General features: G+C 42.8%; 1 protein-coding gene across 10 annotated transcripts in view; it reads right to left on the reverse strand.

Moving 5' to 3' along the window:
* CHD6 (chromodomain helicase DNA binding protein 6) overlaps positions 1-18,990 on the reverse strand; it is a 201,299-nt gene that overhangs the window by 87,144 nt on the left and 95,165 nt on the right. For all 10 annotated transcript variants that reach the window (XM_061437616.1, XM_061437610.1, XM_061437613.1 and 7 more), the window contains 5 exons: positions 9,086-9,148; positions 8,176-8,234; positions 7,393-7,510; positions 1,426-1,512; positions 1,095-1,229 (listed from right to left, as the gene is read on the reverse strand). In XM_061437616.1, the coding sequence (XP_061293600.1) occupies positions 1,095-1,229; positions 1,426-1,512; positions 7,393-7,510; positions 8,176-8,234; positions 9,086-9,148 (462 nt within the window). The remainder of the gene's footprint in view (positions 1-1,094; positions 1,230-1,425; positions 1,513-7,392; positions 7,511-8,175; positions 8,235-9,085; positions 9,149-18,990) is intronic.

Here is an 18,990-nt window from a genome sequence, read left to right on the forward strand (position 1 = left end):
GGAGGGAGGTGGGATTTCCTGGTGGCCTAGTAGTTAGGACTCTGCACCCCCACTGTAGGGGGCACAGATTTGATCCCTAAGGGAAAAGGCAACAGCAACCCACTCCAGTACTCTTGCCTGGAAAATCCCATGGACGGAGGAGCCTGGTGGGCTGCAGTCCATGAGGTCGCTAAAAGTCGGACACGACTGAGCGACTTCACTTTCACTTTCATCCACTGGAGAAGGAAATGGCAACCCACTCCAGTGTTCTTGCCTGGAGAATCCCAGAGGCGGGGGAGCCTGGTGGGCTACTGTCTATGGGGTTGCACAGAGTTGGACACGACTGAAACGACTTAGCAGCAGCAGCAGCAGCAGCAGCAGCAGGGAACTAAGATCTTGCACACCATACAGTGTGGCAAAAAAAAAAAAAAAGTGACTTAGAAAAAAAACCAGAAACTGATCATTCCAGTCTTTAGCCATATTCTTTAACATCTCTGATTCTCTTCCCAAATTAGTTACACCTTAACTGAGCTCTATCCCAATTCTGCCTCTTTGTAATTACTAGGTACCCCATGACATTTCTGCAGCTTGGTGGTAATAAGCCAGAATCAGAAAAACTAACCAATTCAACACATATGGAAAACTTATGTTTTCTCTGCCAAGTCCTAGGGATCTTTTGATAAAGGACAGTTCTTCCCTTTAAGAATATTCTGAGTAAAAGCAAAGGATAAAACCAAAGAAAAGAGATCGCTGATGGAGAAAGAGATAAGAAACAGGAAACAAAAAAGATACCAACAACTTATGGAGCTTCTTTCCCGAGCCAGGCATTTCTTACACCTTCTATCTTACTGACCCCACTTGACAGCCGTACACCAAGAAAACAAAACTCATAACCAAGCTTCTTAAATGTCACATCCATCAAACTAGAGCCCAGACCTAAAGCTGACCCAGTGCTAGCAAAGTGTGATGTGGGCAGAAACATACTCTGAACCCCAGTTTCAATGGGCACAACCAACGGTAAGATGCCACAGAAACCACTCGGGGGAACCGCCTGGGGGACACCCCGGATCATCGCATTACAAGAGACACCCGAAATAGTGACATGGATACGTTACCACGTGCTTGATTTCGGGGAGCACTTGCAGAGATTCGAATTCTTTAACTTTGGCAGGATCCACGTCCTCCTCCAGTTCCCAAGTGCTCTCTTCGTAGGGCAGTGAGCACCACTTCACCAGGTAATGCGTCACCTCCTGGTGGCAAATGGGAAAGGCACTTATGGTCTTCCTACTCCATTAGAGAAATCGATCCTGTACTGATGACCCAGGAACCCTCCCTATGACACAGCACACCAAGGCCACTAAAACAGAGGCCACGTGTTGACAAAACAAGCAAAACACGAGACAAGCAAGGAAGACGCTTTAGAAGAGTTAAAACAGAAATACCCACCTCTCCGGTTTCTGCATCCTTGGTATGGGCCACCTCTAAGATGCGATCGACCTCCACATAGTCTGGGTTGAACAAGTCTTCGTCAGGCTAAGGCAAACGGGAAAGAAGAGCTAAGAAGTGACTCCCTTCCTGTCGACCTAGCATCCAGTGTTTTATCTTTAAGTGATCCCCCCCACCCTGGGCTCTATCGGGGAATGCAGAATGAAAAGGTCTGCTTGAGTTTAATTAGGTCCCATTTGTTTATTTTTATTTCCATGACTCTAGGAAGTGGGTCAAGAGGATCTAGGTGCAATTTATGTCCAATATTGTTCTAAGTTGTTCTCTAAGAGTTTTGTAGTTTCTGGCCTTACACTGAGGTCTTTAATCCATTTTGAATTTATTTTTGAGTATGATATTAGAAAGTAATCTAACTTCATTCTTTTATGTAAAGCTGCCCAGTTTCCCAAGCACTACTTATTGAAGAGGCTGTCTTAGTAACAGAACACTGTAATGCAATTACATTCCAATAAATTAAAAAAACAACAAAAAAAGGAGGTTTGCTTAAATAAGTCAACTCACCAACTTTTCTCACTGTCCCCAAATCCTGCCCTTCAGGACTACATTTAAAGGCACAAGCACACCTTGAAGGTTGCACCACGGGTAAGGGTTTCCTATTGGTCATTCCAACGCGTGCATGCTAAGTCACTCAGTCGTGTCCGACTCTTTGGACTATAGCCTGCCAGGTTCCTCTGTCTATGGAATTCTCCAGGCAAGAACACTGGAATGGGTTGTCTTGCCCTCCTCCAGGGTTATTAAGTACTGAGCAAAAATCAGCACAAAGAGGATTTCCAGAGATAACCCATGGAAATCCGGAATGTCAGTTTCGTTTTCTTCTTCACACCAATAACAGTTAATAACTGGATGGATGCATGAGGGGAGCTTCCGGGGATACTGATAATGTTCTATTCCTTGATCTAGGTGGTGGTTACACAGGAGTGTTTATTTTGTAAAGGTTCATTGAGCTGTACTCTTAGGACTTGTTTACGGTTAAATAGACCGTGCTTCCCGCCCCGACCCCCCCCACCCCCCCGCATAGTGTACTTATAAGAACAGTAATAAGCAAAATATTCAGTGTGTGTCCAGTGCTTTCATGTAAGCCTCTAAACTACTTTATGGCGCAGTAAGTGCTGTAAATACTTTAGAGATGAGAGAACTGACTCAGAGAGGTTAAATATGTCCTGTGGCCAGGGTCCCAAAGCCACGTGGACTGGAACGCTTACCCAGGTCTTTCTTGCCCAGAAGCCCTCCTCCGAACTGCAGGGGTGTTCTCACTGCCCCTTAAGCTAGAAGGCACTTTAGGAGCTATATAGTTTCACCTTCCAATCTATACAGGAACACTTCTTACAGCAACCCTGGCAAATCCACCCTCGGATTCAATTATTCCCATGTTCAGGAATTTATTGCCCTCTGAGACCTGACCCACTGCCAAGACAGCTTTACCTCTGCCTGTTCAGTAGTAGCATCACAATCTTTATCATTATCACTATCAAATTACTGCCTAATTTTCCTCCTGGAACTGTGACTCACTGGAGTGAACTGCTTCCTCTACAGAAGCAGTAGCCAAGTGATTCTCTCCTCTCTATCTAAATACCTCCCCACCCCAGGTGTTCAGTGTTCTTCAGATGCCATGTTTCCAGATCCCTCGGTGATGCAGAGCTAACCTTTGTGGAGCAGTGACCGTGGGGCGGGGACCATGCCAAGCACTTTCATCAACACTGTGTCATTTAATCCTCCTGGGTATCGTGAGGGTTAGGAGGATTTCTGATTTACGAAAACAAAGGATGCTGAGTGCAGAGGAGCTATTCAGTTGGCCCAAGGACGTTCAGCAGTGCGTGGACACCTGTGGGTGTGGGTGCTGGGGGGCGCCAGCACTGGGCGTTCACTGTCCACCTTTGCTCTCGATCACTCAGACATGCTTCTGCCCACTGTTAACAGTCCTCCCCCAGCTGCCCTCAGGCTTTACAAAGTCTCTCACTGAATCCCGGTACCCACATCAGCACAATACTCAGAAGAGAACAGAGCATGGCAAGCAGGGTGCCATCTAGGATTACTGGCACCTTTTAAGCCCCACCCTACTCTTGCTGCTGTTGTTCAGTCGCTCAGTCTGAAGCAACTCTTTTGTGACCCCATGGACTGTAGCCCACCAGGCTTCTCTGTCCATGGGATTTCCCAGGCAAGAATACTGGACTGGGTTGCCATTTCCTTCTCCAAGGGATCCTTCCAACCCAGGGACCGAACTTGCGGTCTCCTGCATTGGCAGGCGGACTGTTTACCACTGAGCCACCAGCTCTTGGTTCATAGTAAACTTTGTCCCTTGAGCTGCCATCCAGTCATCTTCCCTACTCCAAAGTTGTAAAGATCTTTACAATACCAATGTGAGCCATTACATTTACTTATTGCCATCTGCATGATTTAATTCATCCTTGCCTGTCCAGGTGAACCTGAACCTGGATTCTGTCATTCATTCTCCCAGTGCTGGGTCTGGTGCTGAGGAGTCAGGGGTTAGCAGGTCTCCAGCCCCGTGGGGTGTGGGAAACGCTCAGCCTTCTAGCCTGACTCTCCTTTACACGTGCCCCTGGCTACCTTATAAAGCAGCTGGAAGTAATGTGTATGAAGAAGCTCTATTCAGAACTAGGTTATTATTTACAAGAATATCATTTATGCAAGTTATGAGTAAAACTGTTGACCAGGTCAAGACTGAAGACAGCGTTATAGCAACTACTTCCCAATTTCCCTTCCTCTCATAGTGGCCTCCAATCTCCTCCCGTAACTGTCCATTCTCACCAGGGTCTCACCAGGGACTCCCACTATGGTATTTCTACACATCCTAACACAGTTTTCTCTTTCAATACCCAACCAAGGGAAGAAAAAAAAAAATCACTCTCTTGGGCATAAATCAGAAACTAGACTCATGGGGCTTCGTAGACTGCATTGAGGAGTCTGGACTTTATTCCAGGGAGACAGGAATGCTACAGGGTTTAAGCAGGCAACCCTCCTCACCAAACCCTCCTCACCAGCCTGGGCACAGCCAAATGGTGACTGAGCACGGAGCCTGCGTCTGGTGTCCTAGAGGGAAACACAAGGAAGGCGAGGCCCTGTCTGTCTCACAGGGCTCAGAATGGCAGACCCAGACCTGTAAACAAGTCGCTACGCTGCAAATCCTCGCTAAAACAGAGGTGTGAGTGCGATGTTCTGGGAACCCAGGGAGAGCGTCCAACAGGGCTTCAGGACGGCTTTTCCAATTCCAGCCCTTCCTTTCCCTGATACTCTATCAGAGGAATGATGCCATAAAAAACAGTTCTCACAGGCTTTACAACGAGCCTGGAGAGGCCTGGGGCCAAACGTTGAAGCTAAAGAGAAAGGAGTCCATATTGGGACAAAAAGAACACTTACTGACACTGTCCTAAAATAGGTTTTTGGCATTTGTGGGAAAAGGAGCACCATGCGAACAATGAACTGGTAAGTTATGTGTGGCAGTTTGCTATGATTTGATGGCATCTTATTTGTGACTACATTTAAAAAATAATTTATATTGTTTTTTCTTCGTAAGTTGTCTGTATAAGATTGAAAAATTACATGTTAAAGAAAATAGAAATCACCACGATCCTACTGAATAGAGAAAATTAGGTCAGTGTTTTTACATAAACTCAGACATTTTCTATGCATTTTTATGGTGATTCTTTGCCCCTGCACACCCACCTCCCACTCTCACCCCCAATGCTGGGAAAGATTGAAGGCAGGAGGAGAAGGGGATGACAGAGGATGAGATGGTTGGATGGCATCACTGATTTGATGGACATGAGTTTGAGCAAGCTCCAAGAGATGGTAAAGGACAGAGAGGCCTGGCATGCTGCAGTCCATGGGTTCCCAAAGAGTTGGACACAACTAAGCGACTGAAGAACAACCATTCCCAAAATGGAACTCTCACATGCTGTAGGAGCCTAACGTTTTCAATTAACAGTAGTTTACAACATTAAGCCCCTTCCTATTGACATTAATAACCGTCCTTCAGTATCACTTTTACTAGCTGCATAGTACTACACTCTGAAATGTATCATAATTTAATAGTATTTGTTACCTAACATTATGCTTGTTTTCAATTTTTCACCAACATAAACTGTTTATCATAGCTAAGTCTTTGCTCCAAGATCTGATAGTTTCCTTAAAAATAAATGATGGAATTAGAACTGCTGGGACAAGGGCTATGCAGATATTGAGGCATTTGACATATGCTGTCAACCTGCTCTCCTGAGAGGGCATCCTAGGTTATGCTCCCAAGCTGCGATGACAAGAGGGTCTTTTCCACACACCTTCACCAGCAATGGATGATGCTTATTTCTAAAACCTTCCAGTATCTGGTAAGTGAAAACTACAAGATTTGCATTTCTTTGGCTGCTAATGAAATTGATTACTTTTTTTTTTGGTATGATTAGTAAATAATTTCCCCCTCTTTCCTGAATTCCCCAATAATCTGTCCATTTTTTTCCATTTAGGATTTTGTACTTTTCTTTTTTTCTTAATTTTTATTGGAATATGGTTGCTTTACAATTTTTAGTTTCTACTGTATAGCAAAGTGAACCAGCTACACATATACATAAATCCCCTCTTTTTTTGGATTTCCTTCTCAGTTAGGTCACCATAGAGCACTGGGTAGAGTTCCCTGTGTGATACCATAGGACCTCATTAGTTACCTATTTATATACAGCAGTGTATGTCTGGCAATCTCAGTCTCCCAATCCATCCCACTTCCCTGTATCCACACATCTGTTTTTTATGTCTATGTCTCTATGTATTTTCCTTTTTGAATTATAAGAGCATTTTTTATCATTAAAGCTTTCATCATATGTATATGAGTGTGTATCATGTCTGTGTCTATGCAAATGTAAGTAAGGTTTCCATACTGGATAAGAATGCATGCCTTATACGTAGACGCATGGAAAGTTGCTTTAGTCGTATCCGACTCTTCGTGACCCTATGGACTGTGGCCTGCCAGGCTCCTCTGTCCATGGAATTCTCCAGGGAAGAGTACTGGAGTGGGTTGCCATGCCCTCCTGCAGGGGATCTCCAAACCTGGGGACTGAACCCACACCTCTAATGGCTCCTGGCAGGGAGCTCTTTACTACTAGTGCCACCTGGGCAGCCCAAAGTGAAAGTGCCCGTCACCTCTGACTCCCCGTGGGCTACTGTAGCGCATCAGGCTCTTTTGTCTATGGGATTCCAAAGTGAAAGTGCCAGTCACCTCTGATTCCCCGTGGATGACTGTAGCGCATCAGGCTTCTTTGTCTATGGGATTTCCCAGGGAAGAGTACTGGAGTGTGTTGCCAGTCCCTTCTCCAGGGGATCTTCCTGACCCAGGAATCAAACCCAGGTCTCCTGCATTGCAGGCAGATTCTTTACGGTCTGAACCACCACGGAAGCCCAGTTGTATGTAGGTATGCATGGATACAGTTAGGAAATACATATATGTACATATGTACTTACTTTAAGATTTGTGGTTATTTTCCAATTTATAGACACTAAAGATGTTCTGATATCCAAATCCGTCAATCCTTCCTCTTACTACACTTAGAAATTCCCAAGTTGATATATTTACTTACTTATTTTCTAACATATTGGCTTTGTTTCTATTTTACACCCAAGCATTAATTCTTGGAATTACCCTTTTGGGGAGGGGGAGGAAGGAAATGAAAAAACTGTGAACACATTCCTTTTGCCTAGAATGTAACCAAGATGCAGATCCTTAGGAGTTATCATTTGTAAAGTTTGAGCCTTATTCCATTTTCTTTGACTTAAATCTGGACAACTTGCATCTCAAATCAGGGCACGCCTGAGGAATAGATCTGCATGGGACTTCGACTTAAAGAAACTTAAACCTGGGATCTAATACTGCAGGAAAAGCAGTGATCAAATTAATAAGTAACGCTTCACCTCAGTAAAAATGTGCTTCATCTGGGCTTGCTTATTCCTAAATCGCTTGATCTTCTGTGCGATGCGAGGGTCCTTTTCGAGTTCTTCCATTGTGGCCCATTTACAGTGTAAGTAGGAACTATCCAAAGACATACAGATTGTGAGATGAGTGTAGAACCAGCAAATAATCAGACTTCAAAGTTTCAGTAACCAGAGTGACCATCTACCATAGCAGCAGCTGAGTGGCTTGCTGTGGAACCGCTGGAGACTGGACTTAGAAGGGCCTTGCCCTTCAGGACAAAAGCTGAACCAGGACAAGACAGCAATTCCAAGCAACTGGTCACTCTGTGGCTTCTAGAGAAACTGGCTCACAGTTGGAGGCAGGGCAGGTATAGGGAGGCTAGCATTCATGCACATTAGTGGAAGTGGGCACAAGCAGAGAAAAAAGGGAAAATGCAAGAGAGCAGAAAAGTATAGGCTATAGGACTGTGATTCTCCACATTGTGTGCAAACAGGAACCGCACAGGGAGTTTTTAAAACACGTCAACCCTTGGGAACTACACCCAGAGAAGGAGTCAACTGGCCTTGAGGGCAGCAAGGGCTTCAGTAGTTTTAGAAATTTCTCCAGGTGACTCTATACACAAAGTTGGGCACTGCCCCCTAAGGTGAACTTGAGCCAATTGAGGTCTGTGAGTCACACCTTAGGGGCCATTCTTGGAAAATATAGAAGATAATGATGGGATGAGGGAAAGACATTTTAGTCATATAACATCCAAATACAAAGAATACGTTAAACAGACGTACAAATTTCTATACTTGACGTAGAACAGCTCCAGGTCGAATGGGGGTTCTCCCGGGTGGACCTGTAACCCAAAGCAAGCCGTTATCAGCCTAGACCCCTGTGGACCACTCTTAAGTACCAAACGAGAAAGGTAAATCAAGCGCTCCTTCTTGATTTAGAACATGTTTCTCGAGGATATTTGTATTTTACCAGGTCGGTTTTTTTGGCAGCCCTGGAGCAGACTTTCTAAAGGCTGAACACACAGCTAAGCTACAACGTTGAAAAAAAAAAAAAAAAAAATCCTCCTGGTGTCACTCCGAGATCTGGGCTAGGAGGGCACTCAGCTGAAAAACCCCAACTGGCCCAGGGCTCTGAGAGCTGCTGCGAAAGTGAGAACATGCATTTCCAGTGTCCCTGCCAACCTGTCCTACCCTCCCCCGACCCCCTGCTTGTTCCCCACACACTCCAGAGGGGTTCACTCAAAGCGAGGAAGTCTCATAAATCCTCGAGGTAAAAATGAAACCATGCTCTCCCTGACACTATGTTCTTATGCTCTTTCACACCAGGGATTTTCTCTAGAAGTTCCCTATGACAGCCCTGAAGACATGGAAAGGAAAAGGTGTTTGCACTGGGAGTCTTTCCCCATCTCTTCTTCTTGGGTCTTTGATGACTTTCAGTGAGCTGTGGCAACTAAGAGGTCAATACCTATCAGTAGGATCACAGGGAAGAAAAACATCAATTTGGGTCATACTCAAATATTTAAGAATTTCATGTCCTAAAATCTTCTACAGAGGTAAACCTAAGTGTCAACTAGCCCGAAAGCGCTTCTGCCTAGCTCTCGGTCCAGCTGAGAAGGACCATTCCAGAGACATCTTTTAACAGAGGGTGTAACGTGCGCTAGAGACACACAAGCCAGAAACATCAGCCACCAACCTCCTGGACAGTCTTAGATGCCAGGATCTTCTCAATGATGTTTGCGTCATCTTCTGGAGGCTCCTGAAGACAGAGGTGAGAGAGAGAGAGTGGATTATTGGCACCACAGAAGCCATGAAATAATTCTACAAGAAATGCTACAATAGATACTACTTGGTCCAAAGGTTCACCTTTGAGTACAGAGGCCTCCATCCTGCCAGCTCAGAGTGATGCAAAGATGGTAGAGTCTAACCTCTGTGCACGACCCTCCCACTTCCCCTCCCACGTGAGCAGGGAAGTTACTCTGCTTTGCAGATTCTTGACTTCAGAGCTGCCTTTAGCATTATTAAAATTGGTCCTGGGACCTCCCTTCTCTGCCCAAACTGCTTACATGTTACTGCATAAAATTTTCAGAAAAGCGTAATATGAAAGAGTCTGGGGGCTTCAGAAGCAGAAGGCCCCAATTCTGACACCTTCCAGCTGTTGACTTTGGGCAAGTCAATTAACATCTCTTAGTTTCAAATCTATTAAAATAAGAATTAAAAATACATATCTCACTAGGTTACTGGGAGGATAAGATGGCATGTGAAAACATTTTTTGGACAGTAAGCGTTAGGCAAATGTAAGGCATAACTATTCTCTACTAAATGGTATCACTGTTCCCCTCTGTACCTGGAAATCACTTTCTGTTTTACTGATCATCCTTTGACTACAAATCCCAACTGGTAACAATTTAATTACTTCCTTTCTACCCTAGATACACATCAACATTTTCTAATCTCCAGGAAATCTCTACAGAGGAGTACTTGATTTTAAAAAAATTTGCATTTAAAAAAACAACAAACTTGGGACTTCTCTGATAGTCCGATGGCTAAGAGTCTGTACTCCCAAAGCAGGGAACCCAGGTTTGATTCCTGGTCTGGGAACTAGGGCTTCCCTGGTGGTTCAGATGGTAAAGAATATGCCTGCAATGTGGGAGACCCAGGTTCAATCCCTGAGTCAGGAAGATCCCCTGGAGATAGGAATGGGACCAACTCCAGTATTCTGGCCTGAAGAATTCCATGGACAGAGGAGCCTCGTGGGCTACAGCCCATGGGATAGCAAAGAGTTGGACATGACTCAGTGACTTTCACTTTTTTTCCTCTCACTGGGAACTAGATCCCACATGCTGCAAATAAGAATTCACGTGCTACAACTAAAGATAAATAAAATTAAACAGAAATTAAAAAATAAAAATAAAATAAACAATAAACTTACAAAAACACTCCTGTTAAATGTTCTTCCTAAGATTTCAGTTGAGCAGTTTTATTTCAGTGGTTTCAACTGCACTATATGACTTTTCCAGATCTAGCATTTATCACAATATGAGACTTAGAACAGTGCATGAAAAGAACACACACCCCAACCCTAACTCTCAGAATAACTAGTTGGGTTCCTTCTCAGAACTTTCCAAAAGGATGATTTGTGCTGCATTATCATTGCCTTCAGTCTACCCATTCTAGGGCTCAACTATCCCAAAGTCATACCGTTACAGAAAACATATTTTCTAAGAACTTAAATCAAGCTTTTCCCAGAAATCTGATAGTAAAAAAACGACAAGCAGGGCAGATGGTGGAAGAGAAGTATGGAAATCAGCAGGCGCTGACAGATGCTCCCAAAGGCTACGCATATTCATTATGTCCCCCTGGACACATGGCATTGTGAAGTTAATCTAAAATGACAAGTCTTTTCCCACTGCTCAACCGGAAGATCAGTGAACTGGGGCTGGATACAGACTTGGCTTTTGATTTCCTCTAAGTATATTTGCTCTGCTTGATTCTTGTGCACAAGAAAAGGAGGCGGCGGCAGTTCACAGTGGGTTGCCGTCTTCTCCCATCACGCTAGCCTGTAATGGCAGGGATCCTGATTTGTTTTACTCACTGGTGTAGCTAGATACCTCGAGAAAGCCAGACAACTGTGGGTGATCAATGAATATTGGCTGAATGCTAAATAACACAGAAGACAGATGGATTACAAAGGAAAGATAAAGGGTTATTCTTGATCTATATCATATAATTAAAGCCTCCCTCTTTTTCCATATACCTGGACTTAACTTCTCTTGTCCAGATGGCTACCAGTGAAGGGCCCAAACTAGATGTCCTTTCCTGAGCAGTAAAATCACAACCCCAATCTTGCAGCCAACAAACAGAGCTTGGACTATGACAAGTGGACAGCAAGCAAAGGAACAGGGTCCAGGTTAAAGGAAACTAGATTAATGACCCGGCTTCCTTCCTTACCACTTCATTTCCTTCCTAAACTTTCCCCGTTATTTACTGCATGTCTTTTGAGTTTACGTACTGGTCTTACAGAAATAAATGCGCTATAGTCTTCTTCGGGGAACGGCCAGGCACACCCACACAAGGCTGTAAGTGACTGAGGTATGGCATACATACAGCATGCAGAGATCTTAAGCATATAATTATCAACGTTTTACATGTACACATATACAGTGAAGTCCCCCCGAGATAAAGTTATATTAAATTTTCAACATTCTTGGAAGATCCTCACGCCCCCTTCTAGACATGACCACTCTTCAGACTTCTACCACCATTGGTTAGTTTTGCCTGTTATTAAGTTTCATGCAAATGGAATCATATAGCATGTGGTTTATTCTCCTGTATCACTGTGCAGTATTTTATTGTATAAATTATTTATTTACCCACCACTTATTTATCCATGCTATTGCTAAGGAATATTTGGGTTGCTTTCAATGTTCATATAAATGTACTCGCTTACCTTGGATATATACACAGGAAGGCAATCACTAGGTTATGAGGTTGGTTATATGTTTAGTTTTGAGGGATACTGTCAGAACTTTTTCCAAAGTAGTTGCAACCATTTTTACATCCAGCAGCAGTGCATGGGAGTTCTAACTGACTTGATATCACGAGTACTGAAAACTTCAGCCATTCCAATGGATGTGTACTCAGTTCAGTTCAGTCACATCTGACTCTTTGCGACCCCATGGACTGCAACACATTAGGCCTCCCTGTCCATCACCAACTCCCGGAATTTACCCAAACTCATGTCCATTGAGTCAGTGACGCCATCCAACCATCTCATCCTGTGTTGTCCCCTTCTCCTCCTGCCCTCAATCTTTCCCAGCATCAGGGTCTTTTCAAATGATTCAGCTTTTTGCATCAGGTGGCCAAAGTATTAGAGTTTCAGCTTCAACATCAGTCCCTCCAATGAACACCCAGGACTGATCTCCTTTAGGATGGACTGGTTGGGTCTCTTTGCAGTCCAAGGGACTCTCAAGAGTCTTCTCCAACACCATAGTTCAAAAGCATTAATTCTTCAGCACTTAGCTTTCTTTAGAGTTCAAATCTCACATCCTCTCCTTAACTCACATTTCCCTGATAATTAGAAGGTGCTGAGCATCTTTTCATATGCTTATTGGCCCTATGAGGCTTCTATTCAAGTCATTTGCCTATTTTAAAAATTGTTCTTTTTTTTTTGTCAAGAATTCTTTATATTTGCAAGTTTATATCTTTTTGTATTTCTGAATAAGAGTCCTCTGTTATGATCTATACTTTTTCTATCAATCTATAGTTTGCCCTCTCAAACTGTAGATGTGTCTTTTGATGAAGAGAAGTTCTCTATGATTCACCTTTCTTTTCTCTTTTGTATTTTTATGTCCATTGAACGAATCTTTGCTGCCAGCAAAGCCACAAATAAGCCACATACATAGTTTTAAATTTTCTTATAGCCACATTTACGCTGGGAAAGGTTGAAGACAAGAAGAGAAAGGGGCGACGGAGGATAAGACGGTTGGAAGACATCACTGACTCAATGGACGTGAGTTTGAGCAAACTCCAGGAGAGAGAGAAAAACAGGGAAGCCTGGTGTGGTGCAGTTCATGCGGTCACCAAGAGTCGGACATGACTTAGTGACTGAATGACAACAGTAGCTGCATTTAAAAACAGATGAATTTGATTTTCACAATATTTTAATTAACATAGCCAAAATATCATTTCAACATGCAATCAATATAAAATTATTAATGAAATAGTTTACATTCTTCTTCTCATACTGAGTCTTTAAAAATCTATTCTGTACTTTGTTGAGCACATCTCAGTTCGAACTAGGCTATTTCAAGTGCTCAGAAGCCACATACAGCTCTATTTTTGGCCCACTGGTCTATGTGTTCTTATGGCAACACTACCCTGTCTTCATTTTTGTAAACTGATTACAAAGTATGGATTATAAGTCTTCCAACTGGGTTCTTCCTTTTCAAGATCACCTTGGATACGGTAGATCTGTAGTTCCATCATCAATTTCCAACAAAAAAGCACCCTGCCTAGATTTGGACGGGGACTGAATTCCAGATAGCTTAATTTTGAATACGTGCGTGTCACATATCACTCCATTTACTTAGGGCTTCTTTCATTTGTTTCAGCCACGTTTTTCATACAGAGGGCTTATGTATCTTTTGAGAGTTACTTCAGGGTACCTAATACCTTGATACTATCATAAGTGGCATTTTACAATTTTCCATCCCTGATTTGATGTTGCTAGTTTATAAAATAAGTATACTGTAAAAGGTATATTGTAATATTAGTATATTATAAATGGTGCCAATACATTTGTTTGATACAAGGTTACCATAAACCTTCAAACTTCAAAAAAAAAAAAAAGCAGCATTTGTAAAATGCAATATGGCAAAGAACAATAAAATAAAGCATGCCTGTATTTCTTCTCCTTAGTGCAGGACCTCCAATGTATTTCTGAATATAAATGAGAATAGTGGAATCTTTTTCTTACTTGCTAATTCAGAGGGAAGGCATTCAATACTATACCATTTAATATAATATTAGCTGTCAGTTTTTATCTAGTGATTTATAAGATATTCTTTTAGTATTTTGTTTCTACAGTTTAAGATATGCCTAGGTATGGTTTTCTTTTGTGTGTTTTTCCTGCTTGGGGGTTACCTAACATTGAATCTACTGATTGATATCTTCCATCAGTTTGGGGGACTTTTTGGCTCTCCACTGACCCAGGTTTGATCCCAGGGTGGAGAAGATCTCCTGGAGGAGGAGATGCTCCTATTCCAGCATTCTGGAGAATCCCATGGACAGAGGAGACTGGCAAGCTACAGTCCATGGGGTTGCAAAGAGTTGGACATGACTAAGTGATTGACCTTTCCTTTTCTACATCTAGGATGCTAATCAGAGCATCAGACCTTTTCCTGCATCCCAGTGGTGTCTATGCATTTATGCTTTGCTCTGTTCTTTCCATTCATTTTTCTGTATGTCAGTTTAGAAATTTTCTACTGATCTGTCTTCAAAGTCACTAATCTTATCTTCTATTATATCTAATCTGCTTTTAAACTTACCTATTGTGCTATGAATTTTACAAATTTTCAGTTTTACAGCATTGATCTGATTCTCTTTATAGCTTCAATTCTCTGTTGGAATTCTTTACTTTAAAACTTATTTTGTCCATCATTTCCTCTATTTTCTTTAAATAGAGGATTACATTAATCATAGTAATTCAAAAAATTTTTTTTCTACTAACTCCATTATCTGGATCATCTGGGCTTTGCTTTCATTAATATTCCTGATTGTTAGTCAATTTCCCAGCCTTTTCAATGTCTAATAATTTTTTATTGTACGGTGAATATTGTGAACAAAAGAATCACAGCAGCTCCAAATGCTTCCTATTTTCTCCTTGATGAACAGGGAGAAGGAATGGGTCCTACTGGTCCAGCCCAATCAGGCTCTGTTGGGTCAGGACTGGGTCACCGTTCTGTTAAGACTCAGTCCATCTCCTGTTTGATCTACTCCTTGAGAACAAATGCCCACAGTCACTTGACTGTAAACTCGGCAGGTCTTTTTACTCCTCAGCCTTGAGTTTTCCAATCCCAAGCAGGTTAACAATCTCTCTTAAGGGAGATTCAGTTTTGTTTTGCAGTAGATCCATCCTTTCAGTGAGATTTTATCTCCTAAATAATGCAAGACTGTGAGATTTCAATTTGCCTTCTGGTTCGGCCACCCACTTCTTGTACTACCCCAGAACTCAGCAAATGTCACCTGTGGAAGGCTCCTTGCTTTGGGGATTCCCCTAGTTCCCAATCATTTCATCAGCCCTGCATAATCAATCACCAGCAGGGTCAGATGTTTCTCGTCAACCCAGAGCAGGTCTCTGTTTGGGCCCAGCCTGATACTCAGCCCCTGCCCGGAATTACAGAATGCTTCCAGAGAAGAAAACAGTCAGCAACGGTCAGCTCATCTAGGGAAGAGCTCTTCTCCGTCTGGAATTTTAGTGCATCTCATTCTTACTGCTTCCACAGCTATCTGATGTCTTTAAAAATATGTTCTTTGCAAGTTACCTTTTTCTTCCCCCTTGCAGCGAGTATTGGCCTGCCATGCCCAACTATTTCTTACCTGAAAATAGAATCCTCCAATGCTAACTCTTATTTCTGCAGTTCCCTAGGGCCTAGTTGTGGGGCTTTCTTTTCTATCTATATTCATTCTCTAGGTGATCCCATCCAGTCTCATGGTTTTAAACACTGGCTATATGTGTCTTGCCTGCCATATTTATTTATCCTGGGCTCCCCAGGTGGTGCTAGTGATAAAGAAGCCGCCTGTCAATGTAGGAGATGCAACAGATGCAGGTTCTATCCCTGGGTCAGAAAGATCTCCTGGAGGAAGGCATGGCAATCCCCTCCAGTGTTCTTGCCTAGAGAATCCCACGACAGAGGAGCCTGATGGACTACTGTCCATATGGTCGCAATGAGTCAGACGTGACTGAAGCACCGTAACTCGCATGTGTGCATGTTGTCCGGACTGCCATAGTTATTTAATCCAGCTTAGAACCCCATAATTACAGACTCCTTTATCCAACTGTTATTTGTCATCAGCACCTGACTATTTCAGAAATATTTCACACTTCAGATGTCCACAAACCAAACTCTTAGTCTCTCAGCCAAGCCACCAACCCTACCCCTTCAAACTACAGTTTTCTTACAATTGAATTAAAAAGAACTCTATCCCTCTGGATGTTCAGTCTCAAAATCCTGTAATTCCCAACTCCTCTCTTTTTGTGCCACACACCCTATCTCATCAGCCAAGAGATCCTGTTGAGTTTACCTTTGAAGTATGTTCAGAACCCAGCCATTTCTCACCACCTCCACTGCTTCTACCCTGGTCTAAACCACCTTCATCTCTCACCCAGATTATTCCCAGTCATCTCTTAAGTAATCACTTTGTTACCCAGCCTGTCCTACTGGTCTATTCTCAACACAACTATCAGAATGGCCCCTTCATTTAAGTCATCCTTTTGCTTAAACTGCTTTTCTTTCAACTTGGGAGTAAAACCTAAAGTCTCCCAAAGGTCTTCAGAAGCCCACGGAATGCGTCCCCAGCCTCTCACCTCCTCTGTCACCTTTCAGGTCTCCTTGTCTGTCCCTCATACACACCAGGCACGTTTCCACCTTCAGGACTCTGCTATTCCGTCTGCCTGAAATCCTCTTCTTCCTACATGACTCCCTCACTCCTTTACTTCCTTTAGTTCTTGGATCATATATTACCTTTGTGAAGCCAACACTGATCACCCTATCTAAAATTGCAACTTTCATTCCTGAATTGCGTAACACTCCTATTCTGATGTTTTTTTTTTCCATAGCACTTACCACCATGTACACACTACACAATTTTACTCTTTCCAGGTTGATAACCAGCCTCTCCCAAGTTATTTCTACCCTTTGGAAGTTCTGAGCTTAGCCCTTTGGCCTGACACCCCACGTAGGCTGAAAACCTGGCAAACATCTGGAGGAGGAGATGGGCTGTGTGCATGCAACAGGCTCCCTCCACAAGGGCAGGGACTTCCGGCTCTTTTGTTCCCTGATGTTATCTCCAGCGCTCAGAACAGACCTTGGTGCCCAATAGTAGTAGGCGCTCAATAAATATTTCTGAATAAGTAATGTTAAGAGATTTTACAATGCAACATGGGAACAGCAGTATAGAGCAAATGCTACGGGCACACAGAGCCAGAGCAGTTGGCCAAATCAGAAGAGGCTTCGGAAACAAGCTAGATGTCTATTAGCCTTAGACTTTCATCACTGCCAACTACCTTTCCTACCTACTTCCAAGTCTGAACGAACCAGACTAACAAGCAAGCCTTCACACGAGTGCACCCATGCTGAGAGAACCATGGTCTCTCCTCACCAGCAGGTGACTTCAAATAGGCTCTCTCTCTTTAAAAGAATTTTCTTTATTCGACTATATATTTGGGGAGGGGGGCTTCACTGGGTCTTAGTTGCAATGCATGGGCTTTTTCTAGCTGCAGTGACCAGGGGCTACTCTCTGGTTGTGGTGTGAGAGCTTCTCGTTGCAGGGGCTTCTCTTGTTACAGAGTATGTGCTCTAGAGAGAGTGGGCTCAGAAACTGTGGCCCATGGGCTTAGTTGCCCGATGGCATGTGGGATTTTAATTCCCAGACCAGGGATCAAATCCATGTTCCCTGCGTTGGCAGGTGGATTCTTAACCACTGGACGTCCCTTCAAATAGTCTCTTATTCTTACCTACCATGAAGAGCAGAAAAAGATGGCTTCTGATAGAAAAATGTTGATTTCTCTTCAGTTTTTAACCAGGACCCAATCCACAGAAACATTAACATGTGGATGAAGAAGGCTCAGAACTTTACTCTGAGGGTTAAAAGGATGGAGGGCTTAAAGCATTCTTTGTTATAGAAAAATTTTTAAGTAAAAATTAAGGAATTTGAAATAAAAGTTCAGTTTGCTTTTTGGCACTAAAGAACAGGGGATAACACTAGAATTTAAAAAAAAATCAATAGTTATCATCAAAATCTGACAACAGATTTTTTTTTTACTCTATCCTAATAAAAGGGAAAAAAGAGGCTAGAGTTACCAAAAATACACATCAAAGTAGGAAGAAGACTGGAAAATCAGGATTTCTTTTTCCTAAACAGAGACCGTGCATAAGCATGATCATGTGTGTATAAACACTCAGTGTATACAGATACACACAGATATAAACTAAATCTGCTTGCCGAACACACTTCCATAACAGCCATCTGTTCCCAACTTCTTGGAATTTTCTCAAATTATCCTTCAAAGAAGACCATTTTAATTCATTCAATTTCATGTCAGAAACTCATGAAATTAATTTTTTCCCTTAGGGAAAAAATTTTCAACTCACATCACTCCCAACCTCAACCAACCACCTGATTCACTCTATTCAGCTTGAATAAGGAGAGCCTCTAGTGAGACACAACTCACTTTTCAAAACATTAAGTATTTACCAAGTGCCATGGAAGGTCCGAAGTCACATTAAACAAGGTGCCCAGTCTCAGGGGCTTAGCTCTCAGTGGAAGCAAAATAAAACATATTTTTCTGAGAAATGTGCCTGGGGTAAATCCTAATCAGTGCAGCAGTAACCCTAAGTCCAGCAAGAGAGCAGAAAGCATGAACAGCTTGACTTTCAAATAGTGTGTTTTCTTTCAGTTGGGCATTAAAGGATGCTGGCTCATAAGAGGACTGCAAACAGGAAAGAAAGCTGAAACGTGCCCATGTGATGAAAGGATCAGTATAGCGGAAGCAGGATGCCTATTGGGATACCAAGGAACACAGTCTTAATAGAAAAAAACATTTCACAGAATGGGGAGTGGGGATAAATGAGAACAGAATGTGGCCACATTCCTTAGAAGAAAATCAGGCAGGAATTTTGATCTAAAACAGGAGTTAACAGGCAAAATCACCTTAGATTCTTGAGTGGGACACTGAAAAAGCCAAAAACTGCCCTGGGAAAATGAGAAAATGGGGAAATGAACCTAGGAATGGAGTGCGAGGGACAGAGGCCTGGGGCAGGGAATGACAAAGGTGCAAACCGCAGCTGTCTGAACACTAAAAGCCTCAGCAGGACTGGT

The sequence above is a fragment of the Bos javanicus genome, chromosome 13 (genome assembly GCF_032452875.1).
Source record: "Bos javanicus breed banteng chromosome 13, ARS-OSU_banteng_1.0, whole genome shotgun sequence".
Classification (NCBI taxonomy): Eukaryota; Metazoa; Chordata; class Mammalia; order Artiodactyla; family Bovidae; genus Bos; species Bos javanicus.